A 16,630-nucleotide genomic window follows, 5' to 3' on the forward strand; every position below is an offset into this window, starting at 1 on the left:
AAATTTGTACATTCATGGTTAAATAAGCTTGTATCTGTATGCTTTTCTCAAATATTTTATCCAGAAAATTAATTTATCTCAATATATGAGCAAACGCGTTCTATTTACGAAGCAGTACAGTAATCACAGAGGAAAACATAGGTCATCCACTCAAAGATAATCTGTCTCATTGATATTGAAATGTCGCATTATTCATATTTTTATAAAACTGTTCGCATTCAGTGCAATTATAAGGGTGTGTTGGGCAATGCATAACGTTCCCAGGGAAGAGAGACACTAGGAGCGATGTTGCAATGGCGCTGCCTCATTCGTTCCCCTCAAGAAAGTTCCACCGAAACGGACATTGATTTGAGTAAGTTAGTAATTCCTCAGGGGTTTGTGCAGTGTTGTGTATCCCTTAACGTTTTTCTGTTGTTCTCAAGTTGGTTTTAAATCCCTTTGGGTCCCCGGGGAAGGGGATTGGATTGTTTTCATCAATGCCAAAATGAGATCTTTCCATCTCCTTTGAAGTTGTTTATCATCATCATCATCATCACATCTTTCTTCACCCTTGGATTTTTGAGTGGCTTGGTGTAGCTAATAGGCAGCCTAAGCACGCGCGTTTTTGAGACGCGGACGGCAACCAGAAGTGAGCTGCTTTCCCTTTTAACTTGTCCTTTCACAACCACATTTATATTGTCAAGTATCTTTTCTCCATTAGAGATGATCAGTATAAAAACCTGGCAGATACCACTCTCATGGCACGTGAAATTTTCTCTTCCGGTTGCCGTTCGAGTCTCAAAAACGCGCATGTTTAAGCTCCCTAACACCTCTGAACACTGACCCTCCCAACCATGATGTACAGAGGGCAGATCACAACACCGGGAACTGCATGCCCTGCTCTTTGCAAATAGTGTGTGGGTTCTTTTATACGTCCCACACCGTTATGAACATTGAAGGGTTGTGAGACGTGGCCTACGGTTTTATAATCGTCCTTATCCCAGAAGACTAGAGAGTCTCAGTAATAATTGCAGATGTCATTGCAGACAGAGGCCGCACAAAGTTCAGTCGGTAATGCGTCGACGTAACTTTCTATAAATTTAAAACTGCATCTTTTCTTGAAATAACAGTTAGAACGATCATCGCATTTAGATAAGTATCTCAAGTAGTTGCAAACATCCTGAAAAATCCAGCCAGGGTTGAACGAGATTCGAACCTATGGCCGTGCGATTCCAGAATGCATTGCTCTACGAGCTCTATCGACAGAGCTTTCAATGCCAGCTGCAAGGTGACCCCACTTTATCCAGTGGATAAGGCATTATCCAGATTATCAAATAAACTTCAAGTCAAACGTTGACCATTATATGTCTTTGTACATGCCTTTCCTTAGAGTGACGTGCTTTGAGAATGCATATTCATAGTTACGTGAGCAAATGCCAAAAATCTTTCTCAGTACAGATTAGAACTGCCGGACAGTGACTTATCAAAAGTTATCCGGCCTTTAAACAACTGGAGCCAAGTTATTTGAGATAATCTAAATGCGATGACACACGCTATACGGTCGATAAATGACCGGCCTTGAAGCACAGGCATACTAGCAAAACAACGTATAACTCGTTAAGAAATGAGTGCTGCAATTTGCCCCAAAGCTTTCTGCTGGCTCTTACTGTATAAAGTAAAAAAATGCTTGCGAAATACAATTCGTTCTGTCGGAAAATCCCCCCCCCCCCCAAAAAAAAAAAAAATTGTGTCAACAACGACAAAAACTATAATACTTTTCCAGACATCTACAGAATAAATACTATTTGATGGCCCCAGAATAATCCATTCAACTTTAGTAGTAACTTTTTTCCTAAAATTTAAAGGGAAATCTCACAAGACTCGAATAAAAATAGAGAAATTCGTGTTAGATGGCTCTTTTGAAATTTTTTGAAGCACTCAATTTTCAAGGTAATTTGTGCATAAAATTAATATTCTGAGGTGGTATTTGATTTGATCTACTTTAATCTCTTTTGATTTGGTTCGATTTACGGTGTTCTTAAATTGGAAGAGCACTTGTGCTCAGATAAATGTAATTGTATAATAATTGAGACTTCAATAAACTGATTATTAAGAGATTTTTTTTTCGATGTTGAATCGGGGATAGTCGGAAATTATCCGAGTGCCCCTTTGCAGGAGTCGAACTCTTCCGATTACCAGTTTGCATGCTCCTGGCTCAGTGGTAGAGTATCCGAACTAGCAATCGAAAGGTCGTAGGTTCGACTCCTGCCGAGGAACACTCGGATTTTTTCCGAGTATCCCCGAGTCAACATCGGAAAATATAACTCAAGGGGGTTAACATGAAACATCACTTTCAGTACAAAAGTGATTATTGCTGTCATCAATCATGATCGCTATACCACTGGTAATCAAATGGACCGCAGCTTTGAAGGACTTCTCATCTAATGCACTGCATATCTGTTTTTAGCATCCCATATGCGGAATATATTCTGAACTATTTGATATTTGTTGGCGAAGGTTCTTGCCGTACCTTGCTGAAGAACAAAAAAGTTTGCTTGGGGAAAACGCAATGCACTTTAGCTTCTTACAGTTTTTTCCGCTCTGCATTTCAGGATCAGCTCCCCTTGACTGCGCACCCGTTTGCTTCGATTTCTCATGCGTAAAGCCGCTTATCAGTGAAATGTAGGTTGAGTCTGGCTTTCGGATGTGAGAAATTTTCGCCTGTTCAATTTTCTTTCCCACGTGTCCGGCATTTCTTTCAAAATCCGTAACATTACTTCGCTGTGAAAAGTCTAACCCATCAAGAAGTTTATGACTGATAACAGTTTCAGTAGGTGGCCTTTCCAGTTTGTAAGATCCTTGCGGTTCAGGACAGTGATCCTTCTTTGATAAAGTTCTCCTTAGCGAGTTAATTCTAAGCAGTATGTTTTGCGGGAATTTGTTGTCATTCAAGCTAAATGGGTGCTGCTGCTGCTGCTGTTGCGAGATCTGTAGATTTGCCATTTTAGGGTTTTCATCTCCTATGATTTCCTCCTCTTCAGCTACACAAGGTAGTGAACTGGGGCCCTTCACGAAAGGGAAAGAGTGGGAACGAGGTCGAAATTTCTTCAGTTTGGTCGTCGGGCAATCAGCTGTCAAGACCAATGTTGATCTTAGTGAGTTTATTTTACAAAGCCATTCCTGCGAGAGGTTGTCATCCGCCCAGTTTACTTTCTGAACTGATACTTGAGATACACACGGGATTGTTCCTGACGAGGGGGCTTCATCTAATGATTCATCCTCCTCCAAAACTCGGGGCAATGGACTCCATCGCCTAATGAATGGAAACGAGTTTGAGCGAAGGCGAACATGTTTGATTTGAGGCCAGGCTACACTGCTTACTTGCTGAACATATGAGCGAGACAACTGTGCAGTGTACGGAAATGATGCAGGTGTCGGGCTTGAAACTACATCTTTCTGACGTAGAGGAAAACTAAGGTTATCATAGAAACGGTCGGCTTGTCCCAAACTGTTCTCTTCATCGAGACCATTATTTTCTACCAATTTGCTGGAGATAACCTTCATTTCTGCAAGACAAAAGCACAGTATTAAAAAGAACAAAGTGATGATAGTTTTAGACATATTAACGTATGAATACTTCAGCGATCAACCAATTGGCCATTAAGCTCCGTTTTCATGAATTCCTGTAATATACAGGATTTACCCCGTTGACTTGAAGATTGTAAGAAGAAAGGCATAGAAAAGTGATCAAATTTTCATATATTGGAACTGCGGGGATTGAAATACACGACTCTGAGAGGTGGGGCGGATCGCGATGTTGACTGCTGGGGTGGTGGTGGGCAAACGGTTTCAACACGTCATCAACACTTGATTCCGAGCAATAAAGTTTGTTCAGTCTTGCAGCAAACTGCAGCCGCGGTTGTTACTATGGATACGGTCTTGTTACTATGGATACGTATAACTATAATTGAGGATTTTGAAAGGCCCAAACTAAAAAATTAAAATTAACATAACCAACCCTGGAAAGGAACGCCTGGTTATCTTGGTTTAGTATAAATACACAGGTGATTATACAAAATCGCGCGCTCTCATTGGCTCGCTATCTCGGATTATCAGCCGATAATCACGTCGACGGACAAAATGGCTGCCAGTAGTCGTTTTGCCACTGTAAGTGAAGATGATTTCGCGTTGAAATGTTCGACTTCGTCTCGGTGAATATTCACCGATAATTACTGAGCCTGAGGCGAATAATTGTTAAGTAGTGCACCTTGTCACTAACAGTTTTCTCTGAACACAGTCCTTAGAGTAGTTGGCATTTGACGCGTCATGTTTAGTCAAAAACGGCTACTAGGTTTGCGCGTACGGTATATATTGCGACAATGTATAGAGCGCGCAACTGTACTAAATTGATTCGTCATAGTCGTGTAAGATTCAAGAAATTTCCAGTATTTCATGGTGAAAAGTTTTGTTGAACGTTGGTGCTCTCGTGATGCTCGCATGATATGCACACACTCCTTTCATGTCTATCTCCAGCGAAAGCTTGTGTGCTTGGTGACGTTAAAGTATTTGCACATCATCATGACCGTTTCATGAACTTCAAATGAAATTTGACAATAAATAAGTGGCAGGAACACAATCATATTTTTTATGAATTCCGTCAATCCGCTCATTTATTTTCGAAGGCCTCAAAAAGCAGCAAAAAAAGATGTCGAAGAAAAGTGAATCGGCTCATACATACCATCGATCAAAACCTTTTGAAAAGAGGTAGCCTAGGACCAGGCTCCGCATTTGGGGTTATGGAGTGAAAAGAAACGTGGGAAAAATTCAAAATAATAATGCAAGGATGGTTGTTCGGCTGTGAAGATATATATTTTTGTGTTATCCTCAAAGCCGTACAACCAGCCTTGCATTGTTATTTTGTTTTTACTCTACAAATTATTGACTGGTTACATCTCCCAAGATCCGGATCCTGCACTTGTACGTTGTTCAGCTGCCCCTTGAACACAAAATTCGCCACGTTTCTATTCCCTCCATAACCCCAACTGCGGAGAATGGTCCCAGGCTAGAAAAGAGGATAAGGCAGGGTCAGCCAGGGGAGGTGGTGGTGTACCCAGTAAACCCGAAAAAACATTGGCCAAAAATACCCCAAAATACCCCCAAATATACCCAAAATTAATGGAAGCATTGTAAACTGTATACCTGAAATTCAAAGAAAGTGATATACCGAATACCCGTATTTAAGCTGCAATATACCGTATACCCGATTTAAAAAGCACCTGTATACCGTATACCCAAAAACCCTGGCCGACCCTCATAATTATAAGGGTTGACATTAATTAACGCATGCCTAAAGAATTCCTAAAATACACTGTAAAACAAGAAGTTCATATTTCTTCCTGCTTATTAATGCGATACGCAGTGGATATGCATTATACTTTAACCCGGAGGTCAGAGACATGAAATTAGATAGATTTATATATGTGTGCATTAAAATACGTGCAATTGCAGAGTTCTCAAAGTTCACATTCAATCATATACGTACCTGCAGCTGGCGAAGAAGATAAAAGCTAATTTGCCTTTCTTGTTTTCATTCAATGATAATATATCTTATGCGAGTTGACATGCTCCGATAATAAAGATACATTGAAAAATGAATGTGTATCAACAACATCTCGTGAATTTTGTTGTCGTGACCTGTAAATCATATTTTCAAGCGATTTTTGTTGTGTGCTCGGACAGAGTTGCTCAGTTTTCCAGATTTGCATAACAATAACTAAGAAAAGGCTTTGTAAAAATGCAGTCAGGAACAATGAGAAACTGAATGCAGACAGCCTCTCGATTTTGTTTGAGATTGCCGATGCCAAGGGCATCCATCTGACAAGATGAATACATAAGCTTACTTAAAGGCTCGACGACAAACAAGAAATAACAAAAAGAGAAATTATAACTTGTTAGTTCAAACTGTGGATGCAGGGTAAATATCGACCAGTCTTTTCGGAAACGAAACAATAGATCTGCAGATTATGCAAGCAAACCGGCGTTTTTAGTTTAAATATTTGAGTCTTTTCATATTAGTGCATTGCATCATTTATAAGATATAGGGATAGACGATCTCTGAATAGAGCCGGCAAAGGTTACGGAATACTTAAGTATTTATTTAAATTTCCATGGACAAGAAGAATTTTGTGCAAACTACTCTCGACAAAATTTTAATTCTCTCTCTCTCTCTCTCGCTCAATGTATATGGAAATATTGGGTGGTTGGTGTATTCAAAAATGCAGTGTCGCCGGGAAATCAAGCTCGATATACACTTTACATTTTCTCAGTTTGGTATGATGTTTCTTGATACCGTGCATTGAATTGCAGCTAATTTCGCAAGGAACAAAACAATAACAATATTTAACAGATTTTTAACGACAACCCCGAGAAAATATTTCATGCGTGAAATTGCAGCACGTGCCTAACTTTGAAGTCCATTAAAGTAAAAGCGAAACAATGGTGAAATGTCTTTTTACCTTGGACTGTTTCTTGACTGTCTTTGCGTACCGTTGACATTCCCTGTGAGCAGGACTTGCCTGCTGCTTGGAAATGAAATGTTGACGTGATGAACACGAGAACAACTGGATATTTTTAATTTACAGATCTTGGCATCTACCGACAGGCGGAACAATATGGAATTGACAGGTTATTTTAAGACCACCCACTTTAATAAGGAGAAAGGTCAATCAATTTTTCGCTTCAATAATTATTCATAAAGCTTTCTTTGCACTTACACTCTTATTTAGTTAGTCACAGGTTTAGGGACTTAATCTTGCTGTAACATGTCAAAAAGATTTTGCTCTCTGATCGTGAAGATCATTGAACTCGCAAGTTGCTTCCGGAAAGAGGCTGCGTAAATGGACTGGAATATTTTAGACCCATTTGTTTTGAAATTTAGATATTTTTAGCACAAAAGAATCATTTTACCTAGATTCTGATTGCGCAGTATATCGCATTTGTTGAAATTTCTGTGCAGGAAAAAAAAGCACAGCTGAAATTTCTGACATTTTTTTTTCATGCTATTTGACGTGAGAATCACGAAGACAGGGTTGATTTGGACTCACCCTTTTTTATCAAAGCGGACAAAAATAGAATTTATTTTGAATTCAACATGAATTTTAAAGCGCTAGAGAACAGCAGGATGTTCCATTTGATCACGTCGTCTAATATTGGAAACACAACAAATCAAGCGGATAAGTAAGTTCATTGTGTGCCATAATGTGGCAGATCACTTGAACATTTCAGTGTAAAAGGTCTCTAGTTTTCGCCCACAGTTTAGAAACTCTGACCCCTCGAGATCGGTACTTACAAATAATCTTTTCCACTCGGGATGTGAGTTTTCCTTACGCAACACAATACTTAGAAGTAATGTTTTTGTCACCTTTTACTAGTATTTAGATTGTTTGTATTCCGGGACTCCGTGATGCGTTCATCTCGACTTTCATTTCGTCCAAAACACCTTTCCAAACTTGTTATATTCACAATATATCAAGAGCATTTTTCATCAGAAAAAGGCCGGTAACTGATGAAGTGAAATTTGATATGGGATTTTCCGATTATACTGAGGGGGTGAAGAAGCTGCAGGGGGCTGGGAGATCAATTCCTTGGAGTAAATTTAATGTTATCTTCAATCGACCCTTTTTGCAATCTGACTACGTGATTCTGGTGTCTCAGTTAAGACGTGCACAGGATGAAATCTCCTTGATAAGAAATGAAAAACAAATTTTTCATTCCGCCGGATCATTCAAATCACTTAGAATAACTTAATCACTTATCTTTTTACTTTCCGCCTCGAAAATTGAAAATGCAGTGCAAAAACACTCCATCGGGTACGTGTTGACATGAGCACAGAACTTCCTTAGTGAGAAGATACGCGATAAGTGTTTCAATTTCTCCTTCACGGGACAATACCAAGCATAGCTTCCCCGGTTACTTCAACCACGAAGTTAACAATGGAAATCTACAGTTCTAAAAACCAAGTAACAAGACGCTATTTGTCTCTCTGTTATGCTGAAAAAATCTTGCTCGTAACTCGAAACTGAACTGATGAATAAGAAAGTGGTTTGATCACATTTGATATCAATGACACATCTTTTGAAACCTTTTAAAGCAATTTTGTAGAAGTAAATGGCAGTGAAAAAAATTGGGGTGCTCTTAAAAACACAATCTGGGGAATACAAGAAAAGACACCATTTTTTACTTTAAAATTTGGGTTTCTCAAATAATCAATAGAAATTTTAACGCCCGGAAAGTGTTTATTGCATCCGACAAACCCTATTTATGTTCCTGCGCCAACTGCATGTGAAGTGCAAATGAGGTCATTTTTCTTTTATGAATAGTCAGACACTACATTAGAGTTAAAGGTTAATTGTTGGCGTTGTTTAGAGTTGACAAAAATGTATGCGTTTCTCAAATATTCTATACAAAATTTACTCGACCTAGTGGTCTTCAAAGATCGGATCGTGCGCAGAATTATTGCTTGTATTTCAGTCACGAAATGTTTGCGAATATTTAGAAGCCTGGAATGATTGGCGTGGATCTAATGGCAGCCCACATTCCCACCTTGTTCCTGTTTAGATATATTTGCAACGTGGGCAAACATTCTTTCAAAGGGGTAATATCTTGAAACAACGGCAGAAATTTATTTGTTATTTGTTTCGATCCATTAATTTTGCAGGACGCCCGGTCGTGCAATTTGATTTAACAAACAACTGAACGTTCATCTCAGCAATAGGGAAGGTATCTGTTTACAAACATTGCCTTTGTTATTCAAATTTGTCAACCACAGGAACAAAACACCTTTTGTTTCGACAGCTAATGGGGCTCTGGTTAGCACATTAATGACAATGGGTGACGTCAACGATACCTGTGAATTGCGTGACCTCTTGTGACTGTGGACCAAATCATTGATAAATAACATTAATTGACTTTTTCGGGCATAACGCCAAAATCCTTACTTCCCAAACACATCTGTGTCGCCTGAAACGTGCGTGCCGTACGTGATGTTTTTTTGAATTTGTGATACAATATGGCAGAATTTAAAATTCATGTGTAGGAGACACGTACGTAATGGCCTATTCGTCCTCTATAATTGTTAAACATCGAAACTAGATTGCGAGAGGTCTCTGCTTTGCTCTGATCTCTGCGGAACGAACGCGAAAATATCAACAATCAATCAAAAGCTCTATTTCTCTTCGAACTCGATATTCAAGTGCGAGTCGCTAGTTTCGTGGGAGTATGGACGAGCGAGTACCAGAAGCTGAACGTATTCCCCAGATTTAAATTATCTTACACAGAAACAGCGAATCCATCGGTCTAGAATGTATTCACATTTTGGAAACACATGGGGTATGACAGATGTGCATAAACAAACTGACGTAACCATCGTTTATTAAGGTGGATTGCCTTTCCACTGTTTTGTCTTAATTTCGGTTGTTCGTCATTGCATTCCAAGTGTACTCGTTTTCTCGTCTTTTTTTCACCCCAAACAAATTATTTATCTTGTTAACGTCGCGCCAAAATGTTTGTCTAAATTTTTTTTTTGAATAGGTCGTAGCTAAAAAACATAAGCTCGATTTGCGCCTGGGCTTTTATAAATTGTGCTAGTGTAAGTAGCGTATTATGTTACTAGCAGTGCCCATTTCTTGCCCAAATTATGCCACTTGTTCTTAAAATTATTCCATGCTTTTGGAAAAATGAGCGAAGCAAGTCCAAAAAACGTATCATGATTGTGTAGCAATACTTTTTTGGTGTCACAAGCTCCTGTGTCCTATTGTCTTTTGTTTTCTTTGTCTTTAGGCAACGGTGCCTGGCTATGTTTGCTGGTTCTGATATGGTCTCTCGCAATCTCGTACCCAGAGTGAGGAGAAATCCGTGGAATAAGGTCTTGCCGAAGCCATTCAGAATTACGGAAACATCAAATTGTAGAAGAAGAGGATATTTGTGTCGTTTCCACAAAAAAAATTGTCGATCGTGTTGCTTGCACGATGGCATTCTGAACGATGGAGTGTACGCTGAAACACTAAAAATACACTTACCGAAAGCGTCAGAGGTTTCATCTTCACTTGCTCTTTACAGCAAGCCAATGATCAGTTTCTTTGTGTGTAAGGCTAAAATTCTTGTTTCTCGAACACTTTCAACCCGCCATTTCTACTGTTTACGGTTTTCTCTTTTCTGTTTCCGGTTAAACTCAAGCATACTTTATGAGACCGGAACCCACGTTTTCTGGGAAAATGAAGTCGATTATCCCAGAGTCTCTACGGGCGCTCACCCGCTGGCCAAAAAGCCCGAGGACTCTGGGTACGAGATTGGGTCTCTCGCTGCAAGTTATCGGGCGGAGTGGCTGACGCCGGCCATTTGGCAAACTTGCAAATGAGAGGTACTGTGACCAACAACATCTGGCAAACTTCCTGGGCGCTTTCCCTTTGTACGGAAAATCCGTTTGATCCGGTGGTAAATCAAATGGAACAGAATTTTCCACTGAAATTTTTTCGGGAAAAAAGGAATACCTTAAGAGGTATTCCTCTTTACTCGGTTTTCCCGGAATGAACGGAAATTCCTGTTCCATTTGCTTTGTCCTACTAGTACCATGCTCCTTTAAAAAAGAAAAAACATAGCGGACACGGTGTTTAGCTGCCCAAACGAAATAGTCAATTCACGCGGATGCTTTTATAGCTCGTAGCCGCGCAACTGCAGGTGAGAATATTACCACTTATGAAGTAATCCGGCAGCCATGTTTGTTATTCTGATTAGGCCTAATAAGAATACCGAAAGTATCCTAAACATGCATAAAAGCTAACCTTAGTCCTAATTAGGCCTAAACAAAAGTTTTAAGACAGCTCTCGGGACGTTTTGTTTTTGTATTCTAAAACTAAATTCACGCGGATGCTTTTATAGCTCGTAGCCGCACAACTGCGGGTGAGAATTACTACTTATGAAGTAATCCGGCAGCCATCTTTGTTATTCTGATTAGGCCTAATAAGAATACAGAAAGTATCCTAAACATGCATAAAAGCTAACCTTAGTCCTAATTAGGCCTAAACAAAAGTTTTAAGACAGCTCTCGGGACGTTTTGTGCGCTCTCGTTTTGTGCGAGGGTTACACCACGTATATTATTAGTATCCAGTCTCTCGAGAAAAAAAGAAAAGAAAGTCTCAAAAGGAACACGCTTGTCTCGTTCCATATTTTGATTGAGGTAGTTGGTTCTGTCCCTTTAAGCGAAAAATTCTCCCCGGTTTTCCCATAGACCAATTCGGCTAACTCAATGTTGTACCCAATTCAAATCTCTCGGGGTTAAGATTCTTTGTGTGTTGAATTTGCATGACAATGAAGCATTCAAATTTAAATGATATGGAAATTCTTGGAACAAAACGTTTTATTCCCAGAGGATTTGAATTGGGTACAACATTGAGTTAGCCGAATTGGTCTATCCTAAAGGAAAGCGCCCCCTGTCCCGTCATCTCGTGCCAGACTGCCAGCCTTCTAGGGAGGCTCTCTCTCTATTACCAAACCGCAAATGCGGCTAAAACATTGAACAAAAATGGTCTCAGGCTTATCAATATGTACCGATTATGCTAGCAGTGCTACTTTTTAAAAATCAGGGAAAATTATGCTAGTTTCCTCAAATTGACGAGCGGCAAAGCCGTGCTGAGAATGAGGTGGGGCGCTATTCACAGCGCGGCCCCTCCTTATTCTCCTTGCGGCTTATTCCATTCGCGCCACGCGAGCTACGAAGGCTAACATACACGCATAACGCTGATTTCACCGTGGAAATGTGACACTTTCGAGCAAAAAGGCCGTTCTAAAAATAAATATACTCGGGAAAGGGTTGACTGAAGGACTAAGTGTAGCCTACATTAACCTTTATCGGATAAAGGCTTCATTTGCTGGGCTCTAGTCTGTCCCTGTTGTAATTTTGTATGTATGTTCCTGATGTAATGTGGCAAAAAACGACAAAAAAACAATGAATTGAAAAGATTATTCCTATTATGACAAGGAAAGGCTAATTTACAATAAGTATCGCTTATTTCTAGTGATTTTCATTAATTTTTGCAAAACAATTTTTAATAATGATGTTTAAAAATGTGAAAACGCACAAGAATACTGATAGATGTCACCTTTTCTTCCTTTCAAACTTGGAACAGAATTTGTAAGGTGTTGTATTTAACAATTTGAACTTTAAGGCCCGTTTTAAACGTCGCATTTCACATGTGCCGAATCTAATGCAAAGAAGAGAAATCTATTGTTTTCACTCGTTTGCATTAGATTCGGCACATGCGAAATGCGACGTTTAAAACGGGCCTAAACATAGTAAACAAAGACAACAAAAAATTGAAATAAGAAAGACGGACGGACGAAGATTTTACACGTTAATTCGTTGACTCCAACAACGATGGAAAGTTAAACCCCAAAGGTAAGAAGCACTATCGCTATAAAAATATGAGAGAAAAAATCAACAAGGTAATTTGTAGTTTATTTTCAGTCACATCTAAGATATTCCTCCAAGACAAGTCAGGTTATTATTTCAAAAAATAAAGATATTTCATTGGAGTAGCGAATTTCGCCAGCCCTGTCTGATCTGTTCATCTAACAAAGGAATAGAGCTGTTTGATTTCTTTCTTATAAGTGTCCTCAGAAATGCAAGGAGTTTCTAAAATCATTGGAATACCGTTGAATCTCGCATCATCCATTAATCGTTTGAATGCACAAATCCCAATGTTGCCCTTACCAATATTCTCGTGTCGATCTAAATGACAGCCAAGCTCTCCCTTAGAGTCATTCAGGTGGACTGCGCGCAAGTATCTCAACCCAACCACAGATTCAAATTCCGACATCGTTTTGTCGAAACCTTCGTCTGAGGCAATGTCATATCCAGCGGCAAAGGCATGGCAGGTATCTATGCACACGCCCATTCGAGACTTGTCCTTCACACGGTCAATGATGCCTCGAAGTTCTTCAAACTTGCCACCAATCTGTACAATTACAGGTGTGGATTAGACAAGTGGTATTGAATAACCGGTTATTACCAAAACCAAATGCAGTTCCGTCCAATCTAAGTAAACCATTGATTACACCATAAAAGGAAAAGGACTGAGGGAAGGAAATAGTGACAAGTTCATTACCGAAGAAGCTTTCCAATGAATAAATTATCAAATTATTGTTAAGCTGACTTATCATAGATTCAACAGAATAACACGTTTCTGATTGGTCGATGAAAACGCAGTTACAGTTGACAAATTTATGTCACTTTCTTATGTGTCTGTCGATTGATGATAAATTGCGTCATAATATTGTCAGAGTGGCTGTGGACAGATGCATAAAAAACTGACGTCAATTTGTTTTTTACAGTACAAAACCCCAAAATGGTTAACTGCCGAGCCGGTGAAAATGAGGGGAAAAGATGCACTTAACATGAATTTTATTCAAATTGACGCAAAAATTGGCAATACCATTTCTTGCTTTCTGATTAGCTACTAACAACAATCAATAAAATTTCATTGGTTAAAAACTAGGCAGTTCGAGAGTTGCACAGACTTTCAAATAAATTGAAATTTTATCTGTGTGTACTCTTGTTGATGATAAAATTAGCCAATGAACGTGTGAGCATTCAGACAGTTATTGTAAAAAGTGCAATGAAGGTTAAAAAGTGTGACACAAACGTTGCTATGGAAACATAGCGATAGATAAATTTTGTTGAGTACATAATAAATAAGAAATTGTGTGACCTTCATCATGCATTTCATGATTTATGGTCACTCGTAATGTTTTGAAAGTTGCACATGGCTACGACTTATGCAATTTTGAAAACTTTCAAACTTCTGATACTTATCAAAATGCCTCCCAGGTAACAAATTATCTTGCTTGCATACAATTTTGAGACCTTTTTTGTTAATTCTATAAGTACATAATTTCATGGAAATAAAACCTTCTTGGCTGTTCACATTTTGCAATAAGCTAACAGTCCTATTACCAAACTCCAGCCCTCCCCCTTCTGCCCCACTCCCCGTGATGGAGAAGAAGGAAGGGGACAATGCCTGAGTAAGCACTGTGGGGAAAGTTGGAGAGCAGGATGGCCCACTGGTGGGAAAACTTGACTCCCATAAATGCATCCAAAGTGCAATATTCTGGGAGACTTAATTTATGGAATTAATCAGAACTGTTCTTGCAGGGGGCTATGGCTTTCACATGGCTCAAAACTCACAAGTAGCTGCCACATACCGTGGCCAACCAATCATATGTCTCAATGTGCTCTGTATTAGATACCGTTGCTAAATAAAGTGCTTGAAAAATTAAATATATAAAACATAGGAGAAAAACCCCAGTTGTCAACCATGGGCCATTCAATGCATTGGTGAGCCCATAAGCAGGCTTTAAATTAATTGGCACAAATACTTCATAGAATATACCAGACAAGTGAATGGTTTGTTGTTGTTTCTGCTTAAATTAAAGGTGATTAGACAAAGTGTTACTCACCAAAAAGAAGGAGCTTGTCCAAGATTTTCAACTTACAGGACTCAATGATCATCCAGCACTATTTACCTCCATTTTATGTACCAGTCAAATTGATACTTCAACATTGCCCACCCCCGCGCATACCCATGTACCCAGGGCATCTGACTCCTCTTCCTGCCTGGGGGGAGGGAATTTGATCATCTTAGTCTTCCCAGGGGCAGGGCATTTGATCATCACTTGAAGGGGGTGGGGAATTTGATCACTAGCCTCGATTTCATGTTGTGTTCCCACGTGGGTTTATATATTATGGCGGAGACAAACTTAGATGCATTCAAAAGGTAAAGACTCCGCATTCGTGGCTGGTTGGCTGAAAAGCAAAGGCCTACACAAACTTGTTCCATATTTAACAATCATTCGCCAAAGGCGAAGTGATTATCGGTGAATATTCACCAATAATCCCTGAGCCTTTGGTGAATAATTGTTTTAGTATAAATACACAGGTGATTATTTCAAAAAAGAGAAAAAAAAAACATTTCAAAGCAGAATCATCTTCACTTACAGTGGCAAAATGACTACTGGCAGCCATTTTGTCCGTCAAGGTGATTATCGGCTGATAATCCGAGATAGCGAGCCAATGAGAGCGTGCGATTTTGTATAATCACTTGTGTATTTATACTAATTGAAGATATTAAGAATCAATTTATATTATCTTTGAATATATAAATATATTAAAGTGTATTTACAATATAAACAATAATTCAATGCAATAACGACGTCGCGGGATACGATTTATAGAGGTCAATTGCTTTGACTGACCCGGTGTATTTATGAATATTTTAATACATTTGCGACGATTGATATGTAGGTTTTGTTATTGGCTCTCTTTGGATATTTATACCTGTTACCTGTCCTCCTTGTGCGTTGTGCCATGTAGTAGGGCCCTGGTTCTCCTTGGTGTTGTTTATTAAACCATGTTTACATACACAGCTTCAAAAGCATAATAGAAGCTACTGAAAAGTTAAAACAGTAATTTGGTAATTTTCCCGGGGGTGGGGGCGTTTGAGTTTGATCACTTGAAATGGACCTATGATGAGGCATTTGAACAGCTTTTTGGCCCAGGGAAGGGGGCATTTGAACAAAAATTTTCCAAAAATTCAAATGCCCAGGGGGTTGCCTGAGGAAGGGGGGGGGGGGGGGGGAGTTGTTGAAGCTTCTATTTGACTGGTACATTACTTAATACTTGCTAGTTATTATTTAATCATTATTACTCACTGTATTTCCTTGGCAACTCATATTTTCCAAGACAGTGACAACAAAATTTGTCTGAGAGTGTGCCTGATTGATGCTCTCTGCTATCCTGTCAAGACATTCCTCAACAGTGATTTTCCCACATGTGGACCCAGGGTGAAAATTGTACAGTGTAAGACCCAACTTTTCACACCGCTTCAGTTCATCTACAAGAGTTTCGCGGCTTTTTGCAAGTGTTCCGTCATCAGGGGACCCACAGTTCATGAGATAAATTCCATGAGGAAGAATGACATCTGGGGAGAAGTTACCTCGTACACAAGCCTCTTTAAACAGTTCAGCGGTTTTCTCCTCTAGGGGTTTGCTCACCCATTGTCGTTGAGACCTAAGGAACAAGCCAAACGCTTTAGCACCAATCGCCAGCGCTTCAGAGACAGCATTTTGGATACCTCCACTTATCGAGACATGTGCTCCAACAAGCTTCCCTTGAAAGACTGGCTGCTGAATGGTATTGGTTTCATTTAAGTTCACCGTAACTTCGTTGTCGTCTTTTGCGGTTTTCGCTCGCTTGAGTTTGCGTTTTATTTTCTGGTCAGTGATTCCAGAACAGTCAATTGAGCCTCCTTTCTGTTCATTTTCGTCGCAAGATGTGCTGGTTTCTCTATTTCGTTTGGTGTATTTCTTAGATTCGCTTTCTTTTTCCGTCCGTTTTTCCCCTTTGCTTGATTTAGCTCTTGATTTTTCTCCTAATATTGGATTGAAGCCTTTTGGACTAACTTCATTGACAGCTTTAGCTGCCAAACGAACACTTCGTCTCATTTTGAAAAGCTATGAAGCCGCCATTACTTATCGAATCTCAGCAAAGGACTGGGGCAAGTAAAAGATTCTACCGGGCGCGGCTGCTCAGGGCCTCAAG

General features: G+C 39.5%; 2 protein-coding genes across 7 annotated transcripts; both read right to left on the reverse strand.

Moving 5' to 3' along the window:
* Positions 1 to 519: 519 nt before the first annotated feature.
* LOC137970803 (uncharacterized) lies at positions 520 to 10,771 on the reverse strand. Of its 6 annotated transcripts, none has more exons than XM_068817376.1 (3): positions 6,495 to 6,630; positions 4,930 to 5,041; positions 520 to 3,545 (listed from the first exon to the last, which is right to left on the reverse strand). In XM_068817376.1, exon 3 carries the CDS (start codon positions 3,541 to 3,543, stop codon positions 2,443 to 2,445), a length of 1,101 nt encoding a protein of 366 aa, XP_068673477.1. In that variant the 5' UTR covers positions 3,544 to 3,545; positions 4,930 to 5,041; positions 6,495 to 6,630; the 3' UTR covers positions 520 to 2,442. The 6 variants fall into 6 exon arrangements, with proteins under 6 accessions (XP_068673477.1, XP_068673478.1, XP_068673475.1 ...); XM_068817377.1 differs by lacking the exon at positions 6,495 to 6,630 and adding an exon at positions 5,522 to 5,814; XM_068817374.1 differs by lacking the exons at positions 4,930 to 5,041; positions 6,495 to 6,630 and adding an exon at positions 10,056 to 10,771.
* A 1,702-nt stretch (positions 10,772 to 12,473) lies between these two features.
* On the reverse strand, positions 12,474 to 16,590 carry LOC137969891 (probable endonuclease 4). The gene is made up of 2 exons (XM_068816295.1): positions 15,742 to 16,590; positions 12,474 to 12,989 (listed from the first exon to the last, which is right to left on the reverse strand). Exons 1-2 carry the CDS (start codon positions 16,531 to 16,533, stop codon positions 12,600 to 12,602), a joined length of 1,182 nt encoding a protein of 393 aa, XP_068672396.1. The 5' UTR covers positions 16,534 to 16,590; the 3' UTR covers positions 12,474 to 12,599.
* Positions 16,591 to 16,630: the final 40 nt, after the last annotated feature.

Source organism: Montipora foliosa, chromosome 9 (assembly GCF_036669935.1).
Source record: "Montipora foliosa isolate CH-2021 chromosome 9, ASM3666993v2, whole genome shotgun sequence".
Lineage (NCBI taxonomy): Eukaryota > Metazoa > Cnidaria > Anthozoa > Scleractinia > Acroporidae > Montipora > Montipora foliosa.

Excerpts from the sequence above, each read along its gene's own strand:
- LOC137969891 (XM_068816295.1), bottom strand. The coding sequence starts at position 16,533 with ATGAGACGAAGTGTTCGTTTGGCAGCTAAAGCTGTCAATGAAGTTAGT. Across the intron at positions 12,990-15,741 it reads TGAGTTGCCAAGGAAATACA|ATTGGTGGCAAGTTTGAAGA; the intron begins GTGAGTAATAAT and ends GTAATTGTACAG.
- LOC137970803 (XM_068817372.1), bottom strand. The coding sequence starts at position 6,534 with ATGTCAACGGTACGCAAAGACAGTCAAGAAACAGTCCAAG. Across the intron at positions 3,546-6,494 it reads CAGTCAAGAAACAGTCCAAG|AAATGAAGGTTATCTCCAGC; the intron begins GTAAAAAGACAT and ends TTTGTCTTGCAG.